The sequence below is a fragment of the Mycteria americana genome, chromosome 5 (genome assembly GCF_035582795.1).
Source record: "Mycteria americana isolate JAX WOST 10 ecotype Jacksonville Zoo and Gardens chromosome 5, USCA_MyAme_1.0, whole genome shotgun sequence".
NCBI lineage: Eukaryota > Metazoa > Chordata > Aves > Ciconiiformes > Ciconiidae > Mycteria > Mycteria americana.
Genome location: NC_134369.1, coordinates 33,524,493 through 33,546,050, shown reverse-complemented (window position 1 = coordinate 33,546,050; position 21,558 = coordinate 33,524,493). Strand labels below are relative to the sequence as shown.

General features: G+C 40.4%; 1 protein-coding gene across 7 annotated transcripts in view; it reads right to left on the bottom strand.

The window, feature by feature from the left end:
• The window catches only part of NUMB (NUMB endocytic adaptor protein), a 98,454-nt gene that overhangs the window by 4,433 nt on the left and 72,463 nt on the right, over positions 1-21,558 (bottom strand). For 2 of the 7 annotated variants that reach the window (XM_075502847.1, XM_075502848.1), the window contains 7 exons: positions 21,234-21,308; positions 15,902-15,979; positions 8,488-8,562; positions 6,464-6,604; positions 4,745-4,946; positions 2,226-2,528; positions 238-387 (listed from right to left, as the gene is read on the bottom strand). In XM_075502847.1, coding sequence (XP_075358962.1) covers positions 238-387; positions 2,226-2,528; positions 4,745-4,946; positions 6,464-6,604; positions 8,488-8,562; positions 15,902-15,979; positions 21,234-21,308 — 1,024 coding nt within the window. The remainder of the gene's footprint in view (positions 1-237; positions 388-2,225; positions 2,529-4,744; positions 4,947-6,463; positions 6,605-8,487; positions 8,563-15,901; positions 15,980-21,233; positions 21,309-21,558) is intronic. The other 5 variants (XM_075502854.1, XM_075502851.1, XM_075502850.1 and 2 more) reach the window with 4 other exon arrangements.

Below are 21,558 nucleotides of genomic sequence, written 5' to 3'. Positions count from 1 at the left end.
TACCTCAAAGCCAGTCCCTTTTACAGGTAACTATCGTGTGGTAGGTGCATGAACTTTTTGTTAAAAACAAAAACACAGAAAAACTAAACAGACAAGATGAATAAAGCAGGATGCATCCCCCCAAAATACTGATAACAGGACTTGCACAAGAATTAAGACCATGTGTTACTGGAAAGCAACATTATGTGCATTCAAGCCTCATCCAGCATGACCACGGAACGCAAAGAAATCACAAACCTTGAAAGGCAGGAGACTGTGGTGCAACTACTGTCACTGGTTTTGTCATGGGGGCCGAAGAGAAAGGATCTTCTGATGGTGTGCTGAAAGCACTGGTGATCTGAGAGCACAGGGCACTAATGCTGTCCGTTTCCCCTTCTACCTCAGGGACTAAAATGTAAACAAAATTCATTAAATGAAGTTTAAAGGATACTTTAGAATTAAATTGAAGTTTAAAGAAACAATTTACAAATACCAATGTGAAATTGAAATATAATTAGTTCCCTTATGTCCTAGATGTTCCTGCTACTGATTTGCATGACAGCTTTTTTTAAAATTAGCACTGAAGACCTGACATGAAATAGAACACCACATTAGTGTATTTTGTGACTAAGTCAAGAGGGTAAGGAGATCAGCGTTCCAGATTTAATGTCGGTTATCATTGCTTCTCTGTGTTAATGCAAGAGGATGTTCATTTCAGAAAATAAACAGGTTTTCTATAGCTTTAGTAGAGATCTAAATCTTTCAGTATTAAAGTGCTAAACATATCAAGGATTTGGCACGAAGAGTTGGCACTCTGTGAAATGAGAATACTTATGATAGATTTAAGTGTTCCAACAACATACTTGCACAGTAACTAGATGAAGTTTAAATGTGCTCACAGCAATGCACAGGGGCAAGTTAAGTCTAGAGTCAGAGTGTTGACTGCTCCAGTTCAGCAGTAGCTGAAATCCCTAGCTCCCGTGGTAGAACTATGAAAAGCAGAAGCTGAATGCTCAAATAAAACGGACACTCAGTTTTAAACCAAGTATCAGCATGATGTGGATAAAGTAACATCTGGAATAAAACTGCCAACTTACCAGATGTTCTCATTATTACTAATTGCACTGCTTTTCAAAAGAACTGATCATCAGTCCTTCATTGCACAGAACTGACATGAGCAGGCATAATTGAGCACAAATAGCATACAAAAAAGTAAGATGTCTGGACACAACATGCACCATATCTAAGATTCAGGGGGAGGCATGCCCAAAATTGATAATTTGAGGAATATTCCAATACAGCACATGTGGTGTGACAGTAAGCAGCACTGGCAGCAGCATACATGGGAACGTGCATCAGAAATGTTCTGAATCATGAAAAACTCAGATTGTAGTGTGCTCAGTGAGTATGCCTAGTGAGCAGAGCACTATTACTGTAAAACTGATACACTCAGTGCTGGTCTTAAAAGCACAGGTCACCAAATAAGGATTATAAGAGAAGTCAGACTAGGTATTTTTGTTGGTTTTGCCTTTGCCACAGTCATTTTTACTTTAAAGCTTAGAATCCTAAAACTAGCTCTGTTGCCAAGTGAGAGTACAGCCGGCCTGCAGGACAACCTGGCTAAGTGGATTCTAGGACATTATGCAAGGTATTGAGCACCCCAGGTGTTTATGTTGGGATGACTCTAGAAAACCCCACTACCATCATGTGAAAACCATACCACGCATTACTGATACAGCCAGCTGTACCACCTAAACAGCAAAGTTTCTTTTAATGCAAGGTGAAAAGCCATTTCATTGCTCTCAAAAAGAAGAATTCAGACAGGCAGAAGGACAGACTGCAGAAAAGCATCACATGATCCCATGACAAGTGGTTAAGGCCTTGAAGGCATTTGTCTCTCAAGATGCCCTGGCATTAAGTGGAGGAACTGGTTCAGTGACTGAGAGGGAAGAGCCAGCACCTACTAATTCACCAACACCCATTCCTGGAGCGCTTCAAGCTGTGCTCCAATACTTCAGGCAGTGATTAGAACTGTTTGCCTTCTGCATGTGAATACTGCATTTGAAATTCTTGCCTATTCCCAAAGCAGAAGTTTTCTGATGTGGTGATGTTTGTTCATGAGAAATGATCCACAGGAGGCAGGAAGAAGGATTTACTAGAAAATAAGGAGTTATTTGAAGCCACAGAGAAGGAAAGGAGGAAGAGACAATTTAAGGTAATGTTTCACTGGAACCATTTGGTTTTACCTGAGTTTTTCATAGGGAAATCGGTCTTCCTTTGCACTGTTGAAGGCAGCTCATTTATTCGCAAAGACAACTGGCGTTTAAAAGGAGACATCTTTTGGCTAAGGGCAGGGAAGCCCCTGAAAGACCCTTGCCTGGCAAGCTGTTCTATAGGGGCATGCCTCCGTGGAATAGCATGGGGATTGCTCATTTCTTTATCCAGAGAGGCAGCAACTTCAGCAGTAGGAGAGGTTGGTGAGCCAGAAGAAGGGGCAGTATTGTTTGGTGCAGCACCTGGTGCTACTGTTTTCACTTCTGTTTCAACTGCTGGAGGAAATAGGGTGAAGTTAGAACAGTAAAGCAAAGTAGCGTTCAACTGCCTGCCCCTACTGCCATTTGGTTTGAAAAGAGAAATTGCAGGAATTTGCATAACTAGTACTCTTCCAAATGACTTTCTAATACCACAGCAGAAAAATCATTTCTGTATACCTTCATCGCCTTCACCATGTCACTTTACATACATCCAGTCTCCAAAGCAAAGCTTACTAAGGCTAGCCACTTCACAGAAATGATGGCCTTATATATGTATTCTTTCTAGCTATTCCTGAGACCCCAGCTCTAGAAATACTTGCAATTCATTTATGATTAAGACTGAAAAGTGTATTGCGTGTTTGAGACCTTTACTTTGCCTCACACAGAACTATGGCCAAAACATCGCTACAAACTGTATTAAGCGACTTAGGGTGGCATAGGTCAGCAGCAGCAGGGAACAGAACCCAGCTCTAGCACCTTCTTTTAAAAGCCACCCTCCTAGCCCTGCAGAATCCGAACACACTGCACAAGCTTCAGCAGGCCAAAGGTAGCAGCAGCACTTAACAGGTTAGGCTGCAACAGTGCTCAGGCTGCAGCTCCCCAGCTCCTCCAGGAAATACATTACAGATAGATGGAAGCGTGCTGCAAGGTAGAGCCAGCCTCCGAGCTGACAGGCCTTGCTAACACCAGGCACATTTACAGTGAGCTCCTGTGTCACTTTTTTAACTGAATTTAGCTGTAATGTTACCACCCAATCACTAGTTAGTTGCAGTGGAAGCTCCTCCAACTTAGTCAGCTGCTTCATAGCACCACAATGCTTCGATCAACCAGGTCTAATGGTAGAAATGTAGGATTAAGCCTAGTTTAAATCATGACACTTACGATCAGAATAGCAATGGGGATTTTTCCATCTCTGGGAAAACCCTCCCTTACTCAGGTCATAAGTGAATTGGCTTTGGGGGCAATAAACACATCTCATCAACACAGTAGGAGAAGGGGAAATCTCACTATCCTGGTGTGAACTCTTATTTTACCTATATTGCTTTCCAAACATTTTTGGAAAAACAATTACTTCTTTTGTTGACACATCAACAGAATAACTAGAAGTCTGGTAAAGAGAGGAGTCACACTAGAGATTTCTGAGGAGCTGGAATGGTAGGAGGAACTAATTATGTTGTCTTGCAAGCTTCAGTACCCATGAGTTGCAGCTGCCCATTCAAGTGAAACTTTTCTAATCAGTCTTTCTTGGAAAGGATTTCACACACCTTCATTGAGTCAAGACTTTGACTCATGCCCTCAAGTAACAAAGGCCTTGTGTTTAAGCTTCATTTAGCACATTCTAAAACTAACGTATGGGAACAAGCAGATGGATGATGAAAACGAAGATTAAAGTTTTGCAATCGAGTGGCAGCATAAAACTTGCTGCGGAACCCTCTGAAACAAAAGTTCAACTCCACTGTAAAGAGGGCTATGAACAATATTTATAATGCTTATTTTTTGTTAGCTGTAGAACTCCACTACTTGTAATAAAACTGGAGTAAGAAGTTCTATTTTCACTTGAATTTCAGAACACTTCAAATGGCGTTTTAAATGGCTAAGAAGTAAAAATGAACTCCTCTCAAATCAGTTAGTTACCAGTTTTGCATGTAATTAACAGTGCAACAGCTATGTGTTTTATGAGGAGGGGATTGTTGTTTTGGTTGTTTTAGAAAGCGCACTGTGATTGATCTGTTTTTCCCTCATGCAATATAACTCTATACATACACTTTGTAACCTGCCTTAAAAATCAAAATAAAAATACATTATTTTCTAAGAAAAATCCATATAATTTTCTGTTCATTTACTATAAGCTTTACATTACAAAAAGGATTACTTCATGTCTGGCAAACTTGTTATATTTTTACAACATTTATCTCATAAGGCCTTTTAGTATGGTACCTACAGTGTAGTGTGCCATAAAGCAGGCTGACAAAACAAAGCAGGAGTAGCTTTCACTTATGAAGCCACTTGTACTTTTTCTAGAGGAGATGTGGGAAAATGCGCTATGAATGAATCTAGGAGCATTTTTCATCTTGTGAAGTAACAAGTACCTGGGAATACGATTTGTACATAATAAGGTTCAAGAGAGGGAATGCTGCAAGGATGTTAAGCCTCACTCCTTGCACGTGCTCCAATTCACCTCAGTGCTGTTTTTGCTCGCTATGGATGATTGTTTAAGTTGCATCCCGTACCTTTAGCATCCGGCATCTGTCTCATAATTTCCTCTCTCTCTGCTTGTTCAGTAGCTGTAGTGACCCTGAATGACCCCTCTCTAGTGAATGTGGTTCTGCTGGCATCAAAGGTGGCAGTCACTCCACACTCCTTCTCTCGCTTCTGCTTTCGCTCCAGGCACGCTGCAAATGCACAGCCCACGGCATGACTCAACCTTTCCCCCTGTACAAGACAACATTGCATCATACCGTAACTGGAACAGAAACATACGTGTACTTCGAGCATTGTGATAACCTGCCTTTACAAGAGGAATCTAATTAAGGCGGAATCAATTACAGAGAACTACTGTAATTGGCCACCTTTTGTATGGCTCTAAAATTAAACCTGGTATATAAAGACTCCCAACTACCAATGCACAAGCAGCGTTCAAGAAGGCCACCCAGAAATGAAAGAGACTGTCAGATAATCTGTTTAGTTCAACTGCTACTGAGATGCTGGTACGATAACGTGCCTGCACTGATCCCTTGCCTCTGGATACATTTGTGCACAAAGAAACCCTTGTGAAGCCATCTTAAGCAGGTGTAAGTCCTGAAGGCCAGATAAGTGCTATTCTCAGATGGAGAAAGTTTACAGAGGGCCCAGGGAGACACTACCATTGCGTGCAAGCGTGAAAATTAAAAGCACAATGGTGACTACTTGCACCTCTTAATGACCCTAACCAAATGCACAAGTTAGTATTAAGAGTGCCTTCTGAAAGGTGCTTCCATTATTAACCAGTAAGGTCAAAAAGATCCACTATCCAGTAACTGCAATAAGAAAGGAAATTCAAGTCAGAGGAAGTCCAGCAATCCAGCTGACACGGTGGCTACAGTTGAGTCAGAGGTGCTATTACTAGCAGTAGTTCAACTGATCTATTATAATCAGTAACTGAATTGGCCTGTTATTCACAGAGGAAAATAGAAATGCTCCAGCTCTTACATAAGTTTAACTGGGAATTTCTAACTTCATTGTTTCTCTTTAAAGAAAAATGATAAATTGTCAAGAACAATTGCTCTGAACATGCAGCTATGTGGAGTTCACGCAATGAATTTGCATGAGGATTTAAGTGCTTTCTATAATATAGGCGGGATTCAACAAAAAGCAGAAAGAGGAAAAGGCCAGATCAGGGAGTTAAATAACTTACTTAAGTCTATGCAGCAAGAGACTCGTAGAGGTAACTTACTTTCAAACCTTCTACTGGAAAAATCTCTATCACTTAGAAGCAAACAGGATGCTAATTTAATTCAGTTTAGCTCCATCCCTTAACATTCAGATGACTTTCCATTCAAGGTAACATGCGCATACAAGAGGCTGCATTCATAACCAGTCTGTATTTACTCACTATGATTTTATCCTGGAAAAACTGTCATTGCTGTTTCAGTTTTTGGCTGTATACATTTTCAGATGAGAGTATCTTCTGCCTATTTTTAGAAGAGTAGTTCCCTTCTGCTAGAGATATCTGAGGCTGACTGCATTCCTTTTATACACACACTGGGCACCGTTTCTCTCCACAAGACACCACCACAGAGGGATGACAAATAATTCAGATATAAAGAATTAGAACTAAAATAATTTTCAAGGATTAAGTAATATATTAGCTGAAGTCAAAACACATAGCAGTACTCTAGGTTGTTAATTCTTCCAAGCATAACTTCCAGCTAGAAGCTGGAATAGTTGGACACACACCAGATTAAACTTACCGTGTCCTTTACAGCCATAAAGCAGTGGCATATCCAGCGTCTCGTCGTGCCATCTCGACAGATATATGAGAATGCCCGGTCAAAGTTCCTGTCTGGTGCGCAGAAAGAAACCTTCTCTATTGTCTGATCAACTATAAGATCCTAGCGGGAAAAAATCCCCCCCACAATAAAAGAAATGTGAGGAAATATGGAGAAGCACTTGAACAAGTAATTTTCAATCTTAACTGCAAGAAGATGAGTTACACTAAAAAGAGGATAACCTGATGTGGCTATACTTATCTGTCAATGAAATCACCATTCAGAATCTATTCCCAGTATGAAACAAAAAGGACAGATGACATTTTCCACCAACCACCTTTGGTAGAAGTGTGCCAAGGCACCACTTAAGAATTTAGGGACTCAATCAATTCCTAAGATATCTCCTCGAGACTATGGAGCTCACATTTTTGTTTTATTTTATTTTTACAGCAGCTCCGGTAGTCTTGAAATAAAAAAATCTCTACTGTGGTTAAAACACAATGCTGAAACGTATGGGAGAGGTCTGCAAGTGTGAAAAGGTCTAGCAGCCGCTACACAAAAACCAAATGCTGATCTGCCAATTAGCTAAGCAGGGATGCAATGGAAGAGCACCAGCAGCACTGGTAGTATCAAACACCCCTGATTTCTTCCCATAGGTTGATGGGACAAGTGTTTCTACAAAGGAGACAGTATAGTTTAAGAACTATGCCATCTTCATTAAAAACTATTTTTTCAATATTTTTTTTTAAATTGTTTCTTTTGGTTGGTGGTTAGTACTTGGCACCTGTGCTAATGCATTCAACCACCAGGAGGCAATAGTATATTCTCTTTTTAAGTCCTATACTTTTAATTACCCCCAGGGTCTGCACAACTTATTAAAATTTAATTTTAAAATATTAGATATAGGCAGTAATATTTCTAAAAATAATACATGTATTATTATTTTTAAATGAGGCAATCTGTAGACTGAATTCACCCACATCAGTATGTTTGTATGAGAAACTGAATTCTTAAGAGACAGTAACTTCAGTGCTGATGAACCATACCGTAACAGCAGCCCTGGAGAAGTCTAGCCACAGAGCAGGTATTTGACAGGCAGTCGTACTGCAGAGGGATATGAATTATCTCTACCTGCTTCTCAGTGTTGGCTTGCAGAAATCATCTTTTAGGTTGACAAAGTAAGGATTAAATGACATGAATATAAAATGAATTAATTTCAGACTAATGAGAGTAAAAATTGTTCCGATAGCCATGCCACCTTTTAAAATACTAGTACGCTTACAGAGGCAAGCCTAAAGCTCTTATTTCTAAATGCCTACATCTAAATAAAACCAAGAATTGTTTGCTATTACTTGCACACAGGTGCCTTTGTGGTACATACTGTGCTATTTCACAATTTAAAAATTGTAAAACAATCTAGAAGGATGCCACGAATACGTTAGTCTTCCACTTCAGACCAACAGCTTAGAATTAAACATTATCGAATTCAATACTCAGTTACTATTTAGGTTGAGTCTGAAGGCACAACCCCCCTATTTCATTTACTCTTCATTGCATTTTTAGAACCTAGCTCTTGTTCATTCAGACCCATTCTAGGATTTGGATGCACTGAAAATTACATTGATTAACATGAGTTCGCTCATGTATTACTATGGCAGCCTTCTGCAGTGGTGCAGAGCGAAGTCAAGGGACTCTCCACGTTCATTCCCAATAGAACTTATCAGGAAAAAAATGGTTCTTCCAGTAAATGCAACAAAAAAATATTCCAAGCTTGTGCTGCCTGCCACACTTCATGAAATGGGTCTTGAGAGTAGTGTGGAATTAACTGGGAAAAAAAAAATGAGCAGGCATACATATGTGTACAAAGCAAGAAATGATTAAACTAAATATACACTTCAGTCTTCCTTTCAAATACCAACATTTGCATTAAGATTGGTATCCACTTAAAGTTATAGCACATACATTATTATAGAGAGATTTAAAACTTTTGTCCACGGAAATCTAACCTTTGTTTTCTCATCTACAACTCTGAGTCCATCCGCCGAAACCCACAGGACTGCTTTAACGGCTTTCTTCCCAGACTTTCAAAAAAAGAAAAAAAAAAAGGAAAGAAAAAAAACAGTTTTATGCCAACAGCATCAGACTGCCACCCGCTTCCCCTTTCCAAGAACCGTAACATTAAGTGTAGATGAAGTCCACGGTCAGTAGGGTGCCCAAAGCCAGATACTCAATCCAAGTTGCAAAACATTCAGAGAACCATGCCAAAGCCAGTATTTCGGAAACAGCACATCGTGGGGATGGGGAAAGGGCACAGCACAGGTGGAAGCAAAAATAGGGTGTATGTCCACTGACAGTAAAGAATTCAAGACTGACTAAGTGGGTGAAGAATTCCACTAAAGAGTCAGAAAACATTAATTCATAAGGAGTTACACCACAGGTAGCTTCTTCAGCACAAGTTTAAACATAGGAAAATTCTTACCTGATGTTCCACCAGCCCTACCCTCTGCCCCAATAGTCGCATGGCAGAATCATGGCATCACCTTAAACCAGTGTTAAAAGCACCCAAAAATCATCAGTTACTGTGTTATGAGCTTAATGCTAAGATCAATCATCCAAACATCTTTCACTAATTTATTAAGAGCTAAATGTCACATCTTGGAAGAGAGGTAGAAAAATATGATTTCTTAACCATTTGGTGTGTATCTTGAAAAAGCAATGGTGTGTGGCAGGCTGACGCAGTGGAGGAGCGGTCTGGCTTTTATCCAAGATCTGACTGTGGGAACTTTCAGCTGCCGCAAGCTGAGGGTAAGTAAAAGTGGGAAACACAGGAAGGCTTCAGGAGCCATTTAAACTACGGATTCCTTCTAGACTGTTTACTTTTTAAGGGAAAGTTACAGAAAAGAGTATAAACATTTGACACAATATTCTTCTGAAACTAATTCATTGAACAGAAAATAGGTACAAGATGTCAACATCATTTTACTGGTTGTTACAGAGAACTACTACTAGAAAAATAATTTTTTTTTTTTTTAATGTGTTACTTTAATTCACAAGCCCCATACTTTAAGCCAGCTAATAAACTATTCTCCCTATAACTTTTTTTTGAAGCACTGGGTTTACATAGTTTGTGGCTACTAATGGCACCCACCACAGACCACTGCAGGGAGTGAAGAGAGCAACAACAACAAGATGAGGGGGTATCAGCTAGTGGCTTCATGCAAGAATTGCTTTTTTTTTTTTATAGTTCATTGCAGATGTATATAATTTATATTTATACAGCAAGTAATGGAGCAAGGACACATTCTGGCATAAGCTACCACATGTTCCAAGTCTGCAACACCAATTTTAACACTATAAGGATGAAATATCTTGGAGTGAAAAGTCTCCTGTTATATCACATTGGTTTCATTCTCAGAGAAAGCAGCAAGTGTGAAGAAAACAGGTCTGGCAGGACTTCTGTTGGGTTTTGGGGAGGAACTATCTGTCCCAATTTCAGAAGCAGCAATGACAACCCAAGCATTTTCAAAAAGCTTCCTGAGAATAGAGAACGGCACTGACTTGTACAGAAGAGTGATTAAAAGAGAAAAGAGAAAATAAGCACAGCATGAAAGCAAGCTACGGAGAAGCGCTTGCAGAAGCAAGTTTCTAAATGTCCATCCAGCCTGCTGGATACCCCAGAGAAGGCTCAAAGTAAAACTGTCAGATTCTGGAATGCCTAATGGAAAAAGTATAATTCACAAAGGAAAATGTAATTAAGTTTACCATCATGTGTTAAAAAATATTGCAGCATTTAGAAGTCAATTCTAATTTTTGGTCTTAAAAGGCAGTAAATATTGATACCCACAAAATATAGTCTATTTTCTCAATGCTCAGCTAGCTTCCATAGCCTAAAAGTCCCTATTAATCCCAAAACCAAATTGTTTGTAGAGGTCTGTCTCCTTGAACTGTTTTAAAAAGGACTACAAGTTTCTTACAAGCCATTAATAGTCTTAAAATCTTTATTTCAAGCAAATACAAACAATCAAGAGAAGACAATGCCTGCAGGTAACTGTTTGGTTTAGATTACCATCATTAGAAGCTGAGATACATGTCTTTCCCCAGTAAACAATAAAAACCTTTTTTCTGCAGAAACAGTGAACAGTTCCTGAAGTTTGTATTAAACATGTCAAGTTTAAGTGAGCTGGGTACTTCATAAAGCAGTACTGATCTCAGCAGAGCTACTCCTCACCTGCTATTTACCAAATGAGGATTTAGAAATAGCTAAGACATGGAACTTCATGCTTCTCAGAATAAAATGAAAAGGCTAAAGGACTAAGTCCTCCTCTCCCACTGGAAATATAAGGTTCCTCATGCAAGATAACCAAACATGGGTTTGCTACACTAAGAGAAAAAGAAAGCACACTTTTCTCTCCTGATTCCTTCTTCTAGATTTATGGTGGATGCAGTGCTTAGAAGGGTGAGTCCTTACAGTCTATATCCCAAACCCACAGCTATTACTGTTGGGCAACATATGACTTTCCCATCTACTGAATCCTCAGCTTATCTCTGCCTACAAGTGATGTATAAAGGAACGTACTTCTCCAAATCAGTTTATACTGGCTATACAAATCAAAGTACTACTCTATCATGGGTGGGATATTACCAAGTATATGGTGATTAGAAAGTAGATATGAACATTTGCACTCCTAGCACACACTGGACAAAGACCAGACCAGACGCAAGATACTGCATGGGAAGCGAACTCCAACGCAGAATCGCAGCTTATGTAATAAACACTGAAAGGTATAGGTGACTCCAAACAAAAGTATTTAAAGCAAATGGCCAATATCCACTGGTCTTAAACGTTGGTCTTAAACGTTGCTAGCAAGGGACTCATCTAGATATCCATATCAGTAGTTTGTCTTCATATTCAAGAGCTTCTGGATGACAGCACTGCTGGAGGAGAGCCATGCGTGGCACTGACTCCCGGGAGCCTGATTTGGCAGTGCTGAGTCAGCCCTGATAGAAACCTCGCTGCTCAGCACTTCTTCGGAGGTCAGTAATCTGCCCCAATATGAGATTCATTATCTGGACTAATTTCAGAGTCCTCAGAGGTCTCCAGGAGGGAGGGTGAGGCATTCGTCCTAGCAGACAACGAGGCCTGAAGACAAAGCAGGACCACCGTGGGTTGGGCACAAGGGAAACCTCCCCAACAGCTATGGGCATCCATGAAAAAAAAAGAAAAAAAAAAAGGGAAGAAAATGAAGTGGACTAAATCCGAAATCCACATTTCCTAACCAGCAATGCAGGTGATGACAATTTAACTGTTAGAAGTGATAGGAATGTGGAGATAAGTAGCAGCTATATTGTAAGCTGGAAAATAAAGTTTTAAGGATACCAGAGCAAAATTAAAGTTGCTCAATAATGCATTTTTTAAATACTTCTAAATTGTTTCTACTCTTTCTGCCTATTTTATTCTGTCCTGGGACTTACAAACAGCTGTGAGATATATCTGGAGCCTGAGGTATATAAAAAGAAAATTTTACATTTCAGACTCTGTATAAAACATTGCATGATGAGAAATACACACACTCGGTGGAAGCAAAACATGAGAAAGATCACCGAATCTGTACTACTATTCGTTACAACATAAAAGCTTTAGTTTTAAAACATGAAGAGCTGCCTAAAAAGGCAGTTGTTTGGTTACGTTGCGTATGCTACACAAAATTAAACAGCAGAAGCAGAAGCCTAAGCTGGAGCTATCAACAGACACTCATTTTTATTTAAAGCTGAAAAGAGAGTATTTTCAATCCTAAACACTTGAACATTTCTGGATGCAAATCTGTCAGATTAACCTTTAAGGGGGAGAAAATATGGACCAGGTGTGCTGGTTTTGGCTGGGGTAGAGTTAATTTTCTTCACAGTAGCTAGTATGGGGCTATGTTTTGGATTTGTGCTGGAAACAGTGGTGATAACACTGGGATGTTTTCGTTACTGCTGAGCAGTGCTTACAGAGCCAAGGCCTCTTCTGCCTCTCACCCCACCCCACCAGCGAGTAGGCTGGGGGGGCACAAGAAGCTGGGAGGGGACACAGCCGGGACAGCTGGCCCCAGCTGACCAAAGGGATATCCCATACCATATGACGCTATGCTCAGCATATAAAGCTGGGGAAGAAGAAGGAAGGGGGGAACATTTGGAGTGATGGCGTTTGTCTTCCCAAGTAACCGTTATACATGGTGGAGCCCTGCTTTCCTGGAGATGGCTGAGCACCTGCCTGCCCATGGGAAGTAGCGAATGAATTCCTTGGTTTGCTTTGCTTGCGTGTGCGGCTTTTGCTTTCCCTATTAAACTGTCTTTATCTCAACCCACCAGTTTTCTCATTTTTACTCTTCCGATTCTCTCCCCCATCCCACCGGGGAGGAATGAGCGAGCAGCTGTGTGGGGCTCAGTTGCTGGCTGGGGTTAAACCACGACACAGGGAAAGAAGCAAACCTGTCCAGACTGACTTTCTGAAAGCTGGTAGGGCATTTTAAGCAGCTCTGGAGTTTGGAATGTTATATTAATCCCAATGCAAGGCATCTGTGGAGAAATTATAGATGAGACAGCCAAAAGATATTAGAGTTATTAGTATTTCTCAAATATTAATAAGAGAATAGCTGTCCCTTTTTTTTGCAATTTTTCCCCTAGATTTGGCCTATGGTTGCAGGCCAAAGCTGTAATAAAGGCACTGCCATACTGATGCTGTGGGGATATCTAAACACTATGGATTTAGGTGTTTTCAGTGCTAACTAATGAAGCTTCACAGGCTGAAGTAGCAGTAGGTCCCTCTTTGGCAAAATATTAGAATAAAACGCAAAGCAAATCTACAAGGCTGTAGCAAAGTACTGGACTTCATAAAAAAAGCTACTAAGATGTAATAGGGAAGCTGGCATATTTAATAGAGAACTAAAAAAGTCAAAGATTTTTAAGTGCTATGCAAAGCTCTGTCCTTTTACACCTTTACTTCCTTATGTAGCCTAACATAAGTTAATACCAACAAGCAGAAAGAAATCTATCTGATCAGGTTGAGGTGGGGGTTTTTCTGTTTGTTTTAAACAAATTGTAAGTAGTAGCTAGCATTTTCGATTGTGTATTGGCAAGGTTTTGGTAGCGGGGGGGCTACAGGGGTGGCTTCTGTGAGAAGGTGCCAGAAGCTTCCCCTATGTCTGATAGAGCCAACGCCAGCCGGCTCCCAGACGGACCCGCCGCTGGCCAAGGCCGAGCCCATCAGCGACACGGGTAGCGCCTGTGATAACATATTTAAGAAGGGGGAAAGAAAACTGAGCAACTGCAGCCAGAGAGAGGAGTGAGAATATGCGAGAGAAACAACCCTGCAGACACCAAGGTCAGTGAAGGAGGGGAGGAGGTGCTCCAGGCGCCGGAGAGATTCCCCTGCAGCCCGTGGTGAAGGCCATGGCGAGGCAGGCTGTCCCCCTGCAGCCCATGGAGGTTCATGGTGGAGCAGATATCCACCTGCAGCTCGTGGAGGACCCCACGCTGGAGCAGGTGGATGCCCAAAGGAGGCTGTGACCCCGTGGGAAGCCCACGCTGGAGCAGGCTCCTGGCAGGACCTGTGGACCCGTGGAGAGAGGAGCCCACGCTGGAGCAGGTTTGCTGGCAGGACTTGTGACCCCGTGGGGGACCCACACTGGAGCAGCCTGTTCCCGAAGGACTGCACCCCATGGAAGGGACCCACGCTGGAGCAGATCGTGAAGAACTGCATCTGTGGGAAGGACTCACTTTGGAGAAGTTTTGTCTCCCGTGGGAGGGACCCCACGCTGGAGCAGGGGAAGAGTGTGAGGAGTCCTCCCCCTGGGGAGGAAGGAGCGGCAGAGACAAGGTGTGATGAACTGACCGCAACCCCCATTCCCCGTCCCCCTGCGCTGCTGGGGGGAGGAGGGAGAGAAATGGGGAGTGAAGTTGAGCCGGGGAAGAAGGGAGGGGTGGGGGAAGGTGTTTTAAGATTTAGTTTTTACTTGTTCCTTACCTTATTCTGATTTGATTGGTAATAAATTAAACTAACTTCCCCAAGTCGAGTCTGTTTTGCTTGTGACAGTAATTGGTGAGTGATCTCTCCCTGCCCTTATCTCAACCCACAAGGTTTTTGTTATATTTTTCTCTCCCCTGTCCAGCTGAGGAGGGGGAGTGACAGAACAGCTCTGGGGTGGGCACCTGGCATCCAGCCAGGGTCAACCCACCACAGAGCATAAAGCAAAGAGCGTGTTTTCACTCCAGTCTTTGTAGATTCCAGCTTTTAAATTTTGTTTTTAATCTGATTAATCTGACAGATCTCCCACCTACGGTATTTTAGCCCTTCACTATCACTACACTTTAGATGTGTGCTTTCCCAGATCATAGGAAGAAACCTGAATTGGGGAAACAGCTGCCCCTCTGTGACATGCATCACTATTGGAGTGAAAGGTGAAAAAGGAGCAGCTGAAAAAAAAAACACCCAAAATTTTATTTACTCCCCAAGCAAAGCCAAAACAATTTGTGACCAGAGAATAATCTGCTCCAAAAGACTTTTGTATGTAGGGAAGTTACAAACCTGTTACTTTCTATTTGAGCCAACATTCATTTTATAACAATATACTTCAGAAGCCATATCTTAGATTAACTCCGTATGAAAACTAAATTAAAATGTTTTACAGGAATTTTGAATGCAGAGGTAGGGAAGAGATGAGAGGTAAGAGAGAGAGAGCTCTTTCAGAGGTCTACAGGCACTGCCTTGCAGAGATGTAGACAGCAGGAATAAAACCACCTAGCCACCAGTACAGCACTTTCTTAATAAGGACAAAGAGTTGCTTCCCTTTGCATCTAAGACACTGTCCTCATGAAAACAAGAGCAATGATAGAAACAGTAAATTTTTCAGTTATACAGCTGAGTTGCAAGTAGAAAAACATAGTAGGTAAATGCCTGGTCTCATCTTCATATACTTTTGAATTAGGACTGCACTCAAAAAGGAAAGGTTTAAGAGATAGTATGCGTAGACACACTGCTTTCTCCCAACACTAACATCTGGGTCAACTCATGGTGCCAGGCAGCCGATCATGAAGCCCTTACAAGGCACAGACCCCAACGGCTCTGTAGATATTTGCCCAGGTGATGTAGGCCGGCACAAGTTTAAGGGTTTAAAAGGACAATTCACTTTTTTTTTTTTTCAGGAAGACCAAATCACTTCAGAACACTGGCTTTCCAATACAGTCCATACGGATTTAAGTTTCTGTTTCAGATTGCTTTTTTAACCATGTTCTTTGTTTGACCAACATATTTCCAAGTCTGTTTTAGAAGCAAATATTCTGAAACGGATTAGGGGACTCTCAACACCCTGATTTTATGGCAGTGCTATACCAGGGATGTAACTCCTTATAGTGCAAGCACAAATGAGGCATTAAACTTACTTTTCCAAAGAAGCCTTTGAAGAACTTCCTTTCCTGGAGGAACAGGGGGGACAAGTCGAGCGCTATTACTGTAGGTAGCTAAAATGTCCCAGGGTTTCAAACCAACAAGCACACACAAGAATAGGGTTTGGAGGGAAAGGAAGGGGTTTTTAGAGTTATCCATGAGAAGGTGCGACAGGCAAATGTGAAAATAATCCCATGAAAATGCAGATCAAAGGGCACGCACACAATTCTAACAAGCTACTGCCCTGAAGTTGGTGGAAAGAAGAGAACCTCAGCCCCAGTTTCATGCAAAGGGGTTACTTTATTTTCACTCTCCCTTGTTTAGTCCCTTTTAGTTAGGTTATAAACCAAACTTGGCAGCAGACATGGTGGTTAAACAATTAAAATACTGTACGGGCTCTTGTGAAATGCAGAGTTCTAACTCCAGAATTACAGTCAAGTTTGCTCTGTATTGATCACTCTTTCCCAAAGCGAATGCTATGTAAGCTGGCATGTATGGCTGGTATAAAGCAGGGTTAAACACTGCTTCATTTTATTCTGTTTATTGGTTGCTTTGGTTTACATGCTACTCTTATACTTCACATCTTATGCAGTCTTCTCTGAACAGTGAGGAATTTCATCTTACCTTGTGGTACCACTAAAACACAAGTGAGATCCCTTCCTCTTTCACTCTCTCTAAAGCCTTCCAAGGCTTTATACAATATTTATACAAATACTAGATATTCATTCTACAACTCTGAATTGATAGGCTGAACAAGACCCCTCTCAGACAGGGACAGACAGCTAGGCAAGTGCAAAGACACCAAGAGCTGAACTACAACTTCCTAAATTTCTTCAGCCTGGAAGCGATTATACCGATTGCCCAATTCACATTAAGAAAAAGGCAGCACATGATTTTAAGCATATTTGCATGCAGTATAGTTTACTGGCTTTATTTTGTTACCAGACTATGAAAGGAAAACTACAAGATCTGAACCGATCTCCTGAGAGAACACTTCACCAGGCCTGGTGCTCTGCAAGCACAGCCACACACTGCTCCACATTTGAGGGAAGCTGGCATGAAGCGTACCACTGTTCCTGCTATCTTTCCAAATTGTTTCACTTGTAAGAAAACTGTGGTATAGCAGTAACAGGGAGGAGGTGGAGAATTGCAGAAGAGATGGAGAACGTCTTTGTGACAGCCCCTGACCCCAAATTAACACCATGCAATTCCAATACATTGATCACTGATAACAATACTATATTAAAAATATTACCGATATCCTGAGACAGCGTCTTGAGAATTGATTGATAAACAAGGCTATATTTAAAACAAAGCTATGGTTCTGACGCAAGCCAACAAAAGCCAGGAAACACAAAGTTAAGAAGGGAGTGTCAATCTCGACTTTGCATTTCCTGACTTATGTTGTTGTGTGCCCCTCTGCCCGACGTCCTTCCACAGAGCTTTTTACCGAGTATCCGTAACATATTTATGTCAACTCAGACACTGTATAAAGAACATCTCTAAGTTCAGCCAGCTGAAAAGCTTAACAATTTTTAGAGGCAGGAACGGTTATGTATTTGGACAGGATATGCTGAACACTAGGAGGGGAACTAATGGATTAATCACAGTGTTGTGTACATAATGAGAAGGGGTTGGATGCTGCTGCCAAGTTGAGCAATGACTATTGCATTACACTAAATAACAGCTTTTTAAAGATAGCAAAAGCTAAAGAAATTCACCAGAAGCTACCTCGTTTTTAGGTGATGGTTAATTTTGCTCTCAGCAAAATGCTTGTTAAACGAGATTATTTTTTTTAATAAACTAGAAAAGGTTAATGGAAAAGGCATCATGCAAAATGGGTTTTAAACAACACTAAGTTAATGCAGTTTAGAGGTAACTAATGCATGTTTTAAAATATTAAATTATGTCTCTTTACCTGCTAAAACAAGAACATATATTAAAACAAATGCATCACTTAAAACAAAAAGTGGCAAGTTAGAAACCAATACTATACACTAAAGCTGATTATAAAATCAAAACATGACATGAGAGAGTATACTTCTGTCTTTATAGGATGTTCCCATACCTGAGTCAGATACACTTACAGGGCCCTTATAAAGTTATTTTCCAGTTTGCGCTAAGTATTTTAAATGCAGTGAAATGGTTCTGAAGAAACCATTTAGTGCTTAGTGTCCAAATACAAGGATCCTACCAGATATGAAATGTACACACAGTTAGTAATACATCCCTACTAAGGGAAAATGCAAGCTCCATTGGTAATATAAACCCATGTTAATAATAGACTGATAGCTGAATACATGGGTTTCTGATCTATTAATGAGACTACAGTGCCATTTCATCAGACAGAATAGGAACATAACTCAAGTTTGTCTTCATTCATTCTAAATAATATTATAACCTGCACATTATAGTATTGTTGGTGTGCAATTTCAGAGCTATAAAACTGTAACAACAGAATACAGTATGGATGAGGGACTGTCTAGCTAAAAGTGGCTGCTTTTACTCAGCTGTCAATTAAACAACGCCTGAGTAAAATGCTCACCATCATCTGGTTTCAAGTTCTGCAAGATGCAGTGCTCAAAAACAATTACACCACATCAAATGAGCAGGTAATAAAAAAAACCCTGAAAGGTTGTTTCCCACAATAAAGAGACAGAAAGATTTGTTTGCATCTTTTCTTTCAAAAAGCAAAGCAGAAATTAAGCTATTCCTAAAACCAAGATTAACACTGTTCTATATTCTTCTTGACAAATCCCATAAAATGTTTTAAAATCCAATGGTCAACCCTAAAAAGGAACAGACTTCAGTTCCCCAAATGAATTGCTAACTGCTGGAGAACAAGAATTAAGAGAAAAAAAAAAATCTATTAAAATAAGTAAAGACAGAACTTAATTTTTAGAAGCTACAAGATGCAAGTATTCAACAATTCTAAGAGGCTAGAACTATTATTTATTGACTGGATTTATAAAACCTACACATTAGCTGCAAAGAAAACAGTAAAGATTAAAATAGGCCACATACATTTCGATGTAGTTTAACCATATGAAAAGTGAAGTCCAATTTCCCTTAAGCTAGTCTTTCAGTTTGAGCACTGCAGCTCAAACTTGTAATTCTTTCAAGACCAAGAGAAAGCCCATCAAAATGACCAAGTACTGTGAAAGCAAGAGACTACCAAAAGAACAAACTGTTTTCTTATCACATTCCTTGCATGCTGAAACATCATCCAGTGGTTTGGCTTGTGCTAATTAAGAGAGCATATTGTACAGAAAAGAGCTTTCAGTAATCATAGAATCCTAAAGAAATGTCCCCAGTTTAAAACCTACATGCTGGGGGTGGGGGGCAGGGGTTGAATTGCAGTGAGCAGCTCCAAATGAACCTTGGATCTGATGGAGTCTAGCAACTAAAGTGCACAAAGTAGTTTCAGTAATCTGAATCTTCCTCTTGGGGCCCAATGAGAATTTCACCTCTGCTTCTCAACTTCCAATGCTGACAAAGGAGACAATGCAAAGAGCAATCGTAAGAGACATGCGCTTGTGTCTAATTTATATATAGACATCCAAAATTTCAAACAACAGAAGAAATCAAAATTATCTGAAGAAAAATGTTGAATTTATAAGAATGGCTAAGTTCATGCCATTCACAGTTTGGAATAATGACATAGCACAGAATAGGGAAATTAAATTATTTACTTCCAGAGAATGCACTATAAAAGTTAGATATCCAAGTCTGGCATTTGAATCAATAATTCAGGTGATCAAGAATCACAATCCTGGAATTATCCAGATACCAGAAGAAACTGGGCGCTATGCTTTTACTGTGTCTCATTATTTATAAGCTTAGATACACTTAACTGGCTTGTGGGCTTAAAGTTTATAAAAAAACTAGAGAACAAATACTTCGCAGCATAGCTCCCCAGAGAAGAGAATGAGAGAAGTTGCATAAAGCAGGTACTGCGAGGTTATTTGGTGTGCTAATACAAAGTATTCTGATAGAACAAAAAACAGAATGAAACAAAAACGGATGCAATTCATTATGTGGTCAGTACTTGCACTTCTAGCTACGTAAACTAAATCCATAGAACAAAGAAACTCATTTATATTTTGTGTGGCCCTTTTTAATAAAAATCAATCACCAATCACTATTGGACTGAATGGCAACAGATGGGATGCGGCTTTTAACAGGTTGCTATACATTAGCTGAGAGAGAAAAGAATGAAAAGACTTGATTTTAATCAGAGCACTAAGCCAATTCAGAAACTTTACAGCACAACAGAAGGAAGAAAAGATAACCTATAATCCTCTGTTGTGTGCTAGAAAGAAGGGAAGAACAGGTTTAGTTGGAAGCCATTTGAGCTCTCACATGTGGTGAGGGAAAAAAAAGTGATGTCCAGTAGGAGGTATCTTAAGTTAGCAGAAGTGCAGTAGAAGTGTTTGATGTACTTTCAGTAATTTTGATGAGCTACAAGGATACAAGACTTTCTTCCACTAAAGGCATCACTGAAGAATATATATAGCTAAGACATGTAAGAGAAGCAATGAAAAGGATTGTATTTCTCTATCTCCATTCAGACTTCAAATTTTAATGTTCCTTCTCCTTCTGTTCTCTTCAATGCTGTTTTAGCCTAGGTTCCTTGACAGACTGATCACTGCCTTTCTGGAGTTTGCTATTTCTGCAGGACTTTGTGATATTACTACTGCAGGAAAGAGATGACAAGACTTCTTCAAATGAGCCATAGAAATACAAAGAGCTTTGAACGAGTGCCATTTACAGGAGCAAACGTTCACAGAAGCCAAACGAAGAGCAGCCCACTTCATGACATATCAGAATTAGGTAGCCTTCAGGCCACTTTGAGCAGATGCAAGCCAGATTATTTCATGCGTGACTACAATGTTGCAGTGCATTAGAAAAAAGCAGCCTAAATCAAGTAATATTTTGTATAATAACAGTGAATTAAGTCACTATTAAAGTGGCAGGCAACAGAGGGAGAGAGAGAGGGAGAGGAAAAGAGAGAGGGAGAAAGAACTGTTAAAAAACAATGGTTGAAGTCCCATGTGGGTACCAACTTAGTCTCAAAGGCACAGAGGATTTTTACACATTTGTTTTGCAAATAGTTTCTGCAAGTAGAAAGAACAGTTGTAACTCTCTCCCTCTCATCATGAGATTAGCACGTCCCCCTAACCACAGCAGTGCTCTCAAACTGGCCAACTGTTCTCCTAACATGGGTCAAAAGTTCAGTCTTTAGCTGGGGCACTGCTGCCGAACGGACCTTTTCCAGTAACGCTCACAGCCCCAAAGCCAACTTCTCCATGAAACAAATATACATACAGATTTCAGTCTCTTCACAGCATCTTCACAGATATGCATTCCTCTGGATTCATCCACTTCAACATGTCCCAAGTACTGCAGGAAAGAGAGTAGGGGGAGAAAAGCTTAATAGTTGCTCCTTAAACTCCCTGGGTTTAAAAATCCAATCTCTGAATTCATCTCAGTACAGCCAAGACGACAGACATTAACAGCACTTTGCTAGCCTTCTTTTGAGACCTGTATTTGGAAGTTTGACTTTGTATTTATATGGGGCACCAGCATCAGTACAAAAGCATATAATACATCTAGAAATTTTGAAGGAAAGACAGACTTTCCTTACTCGGGG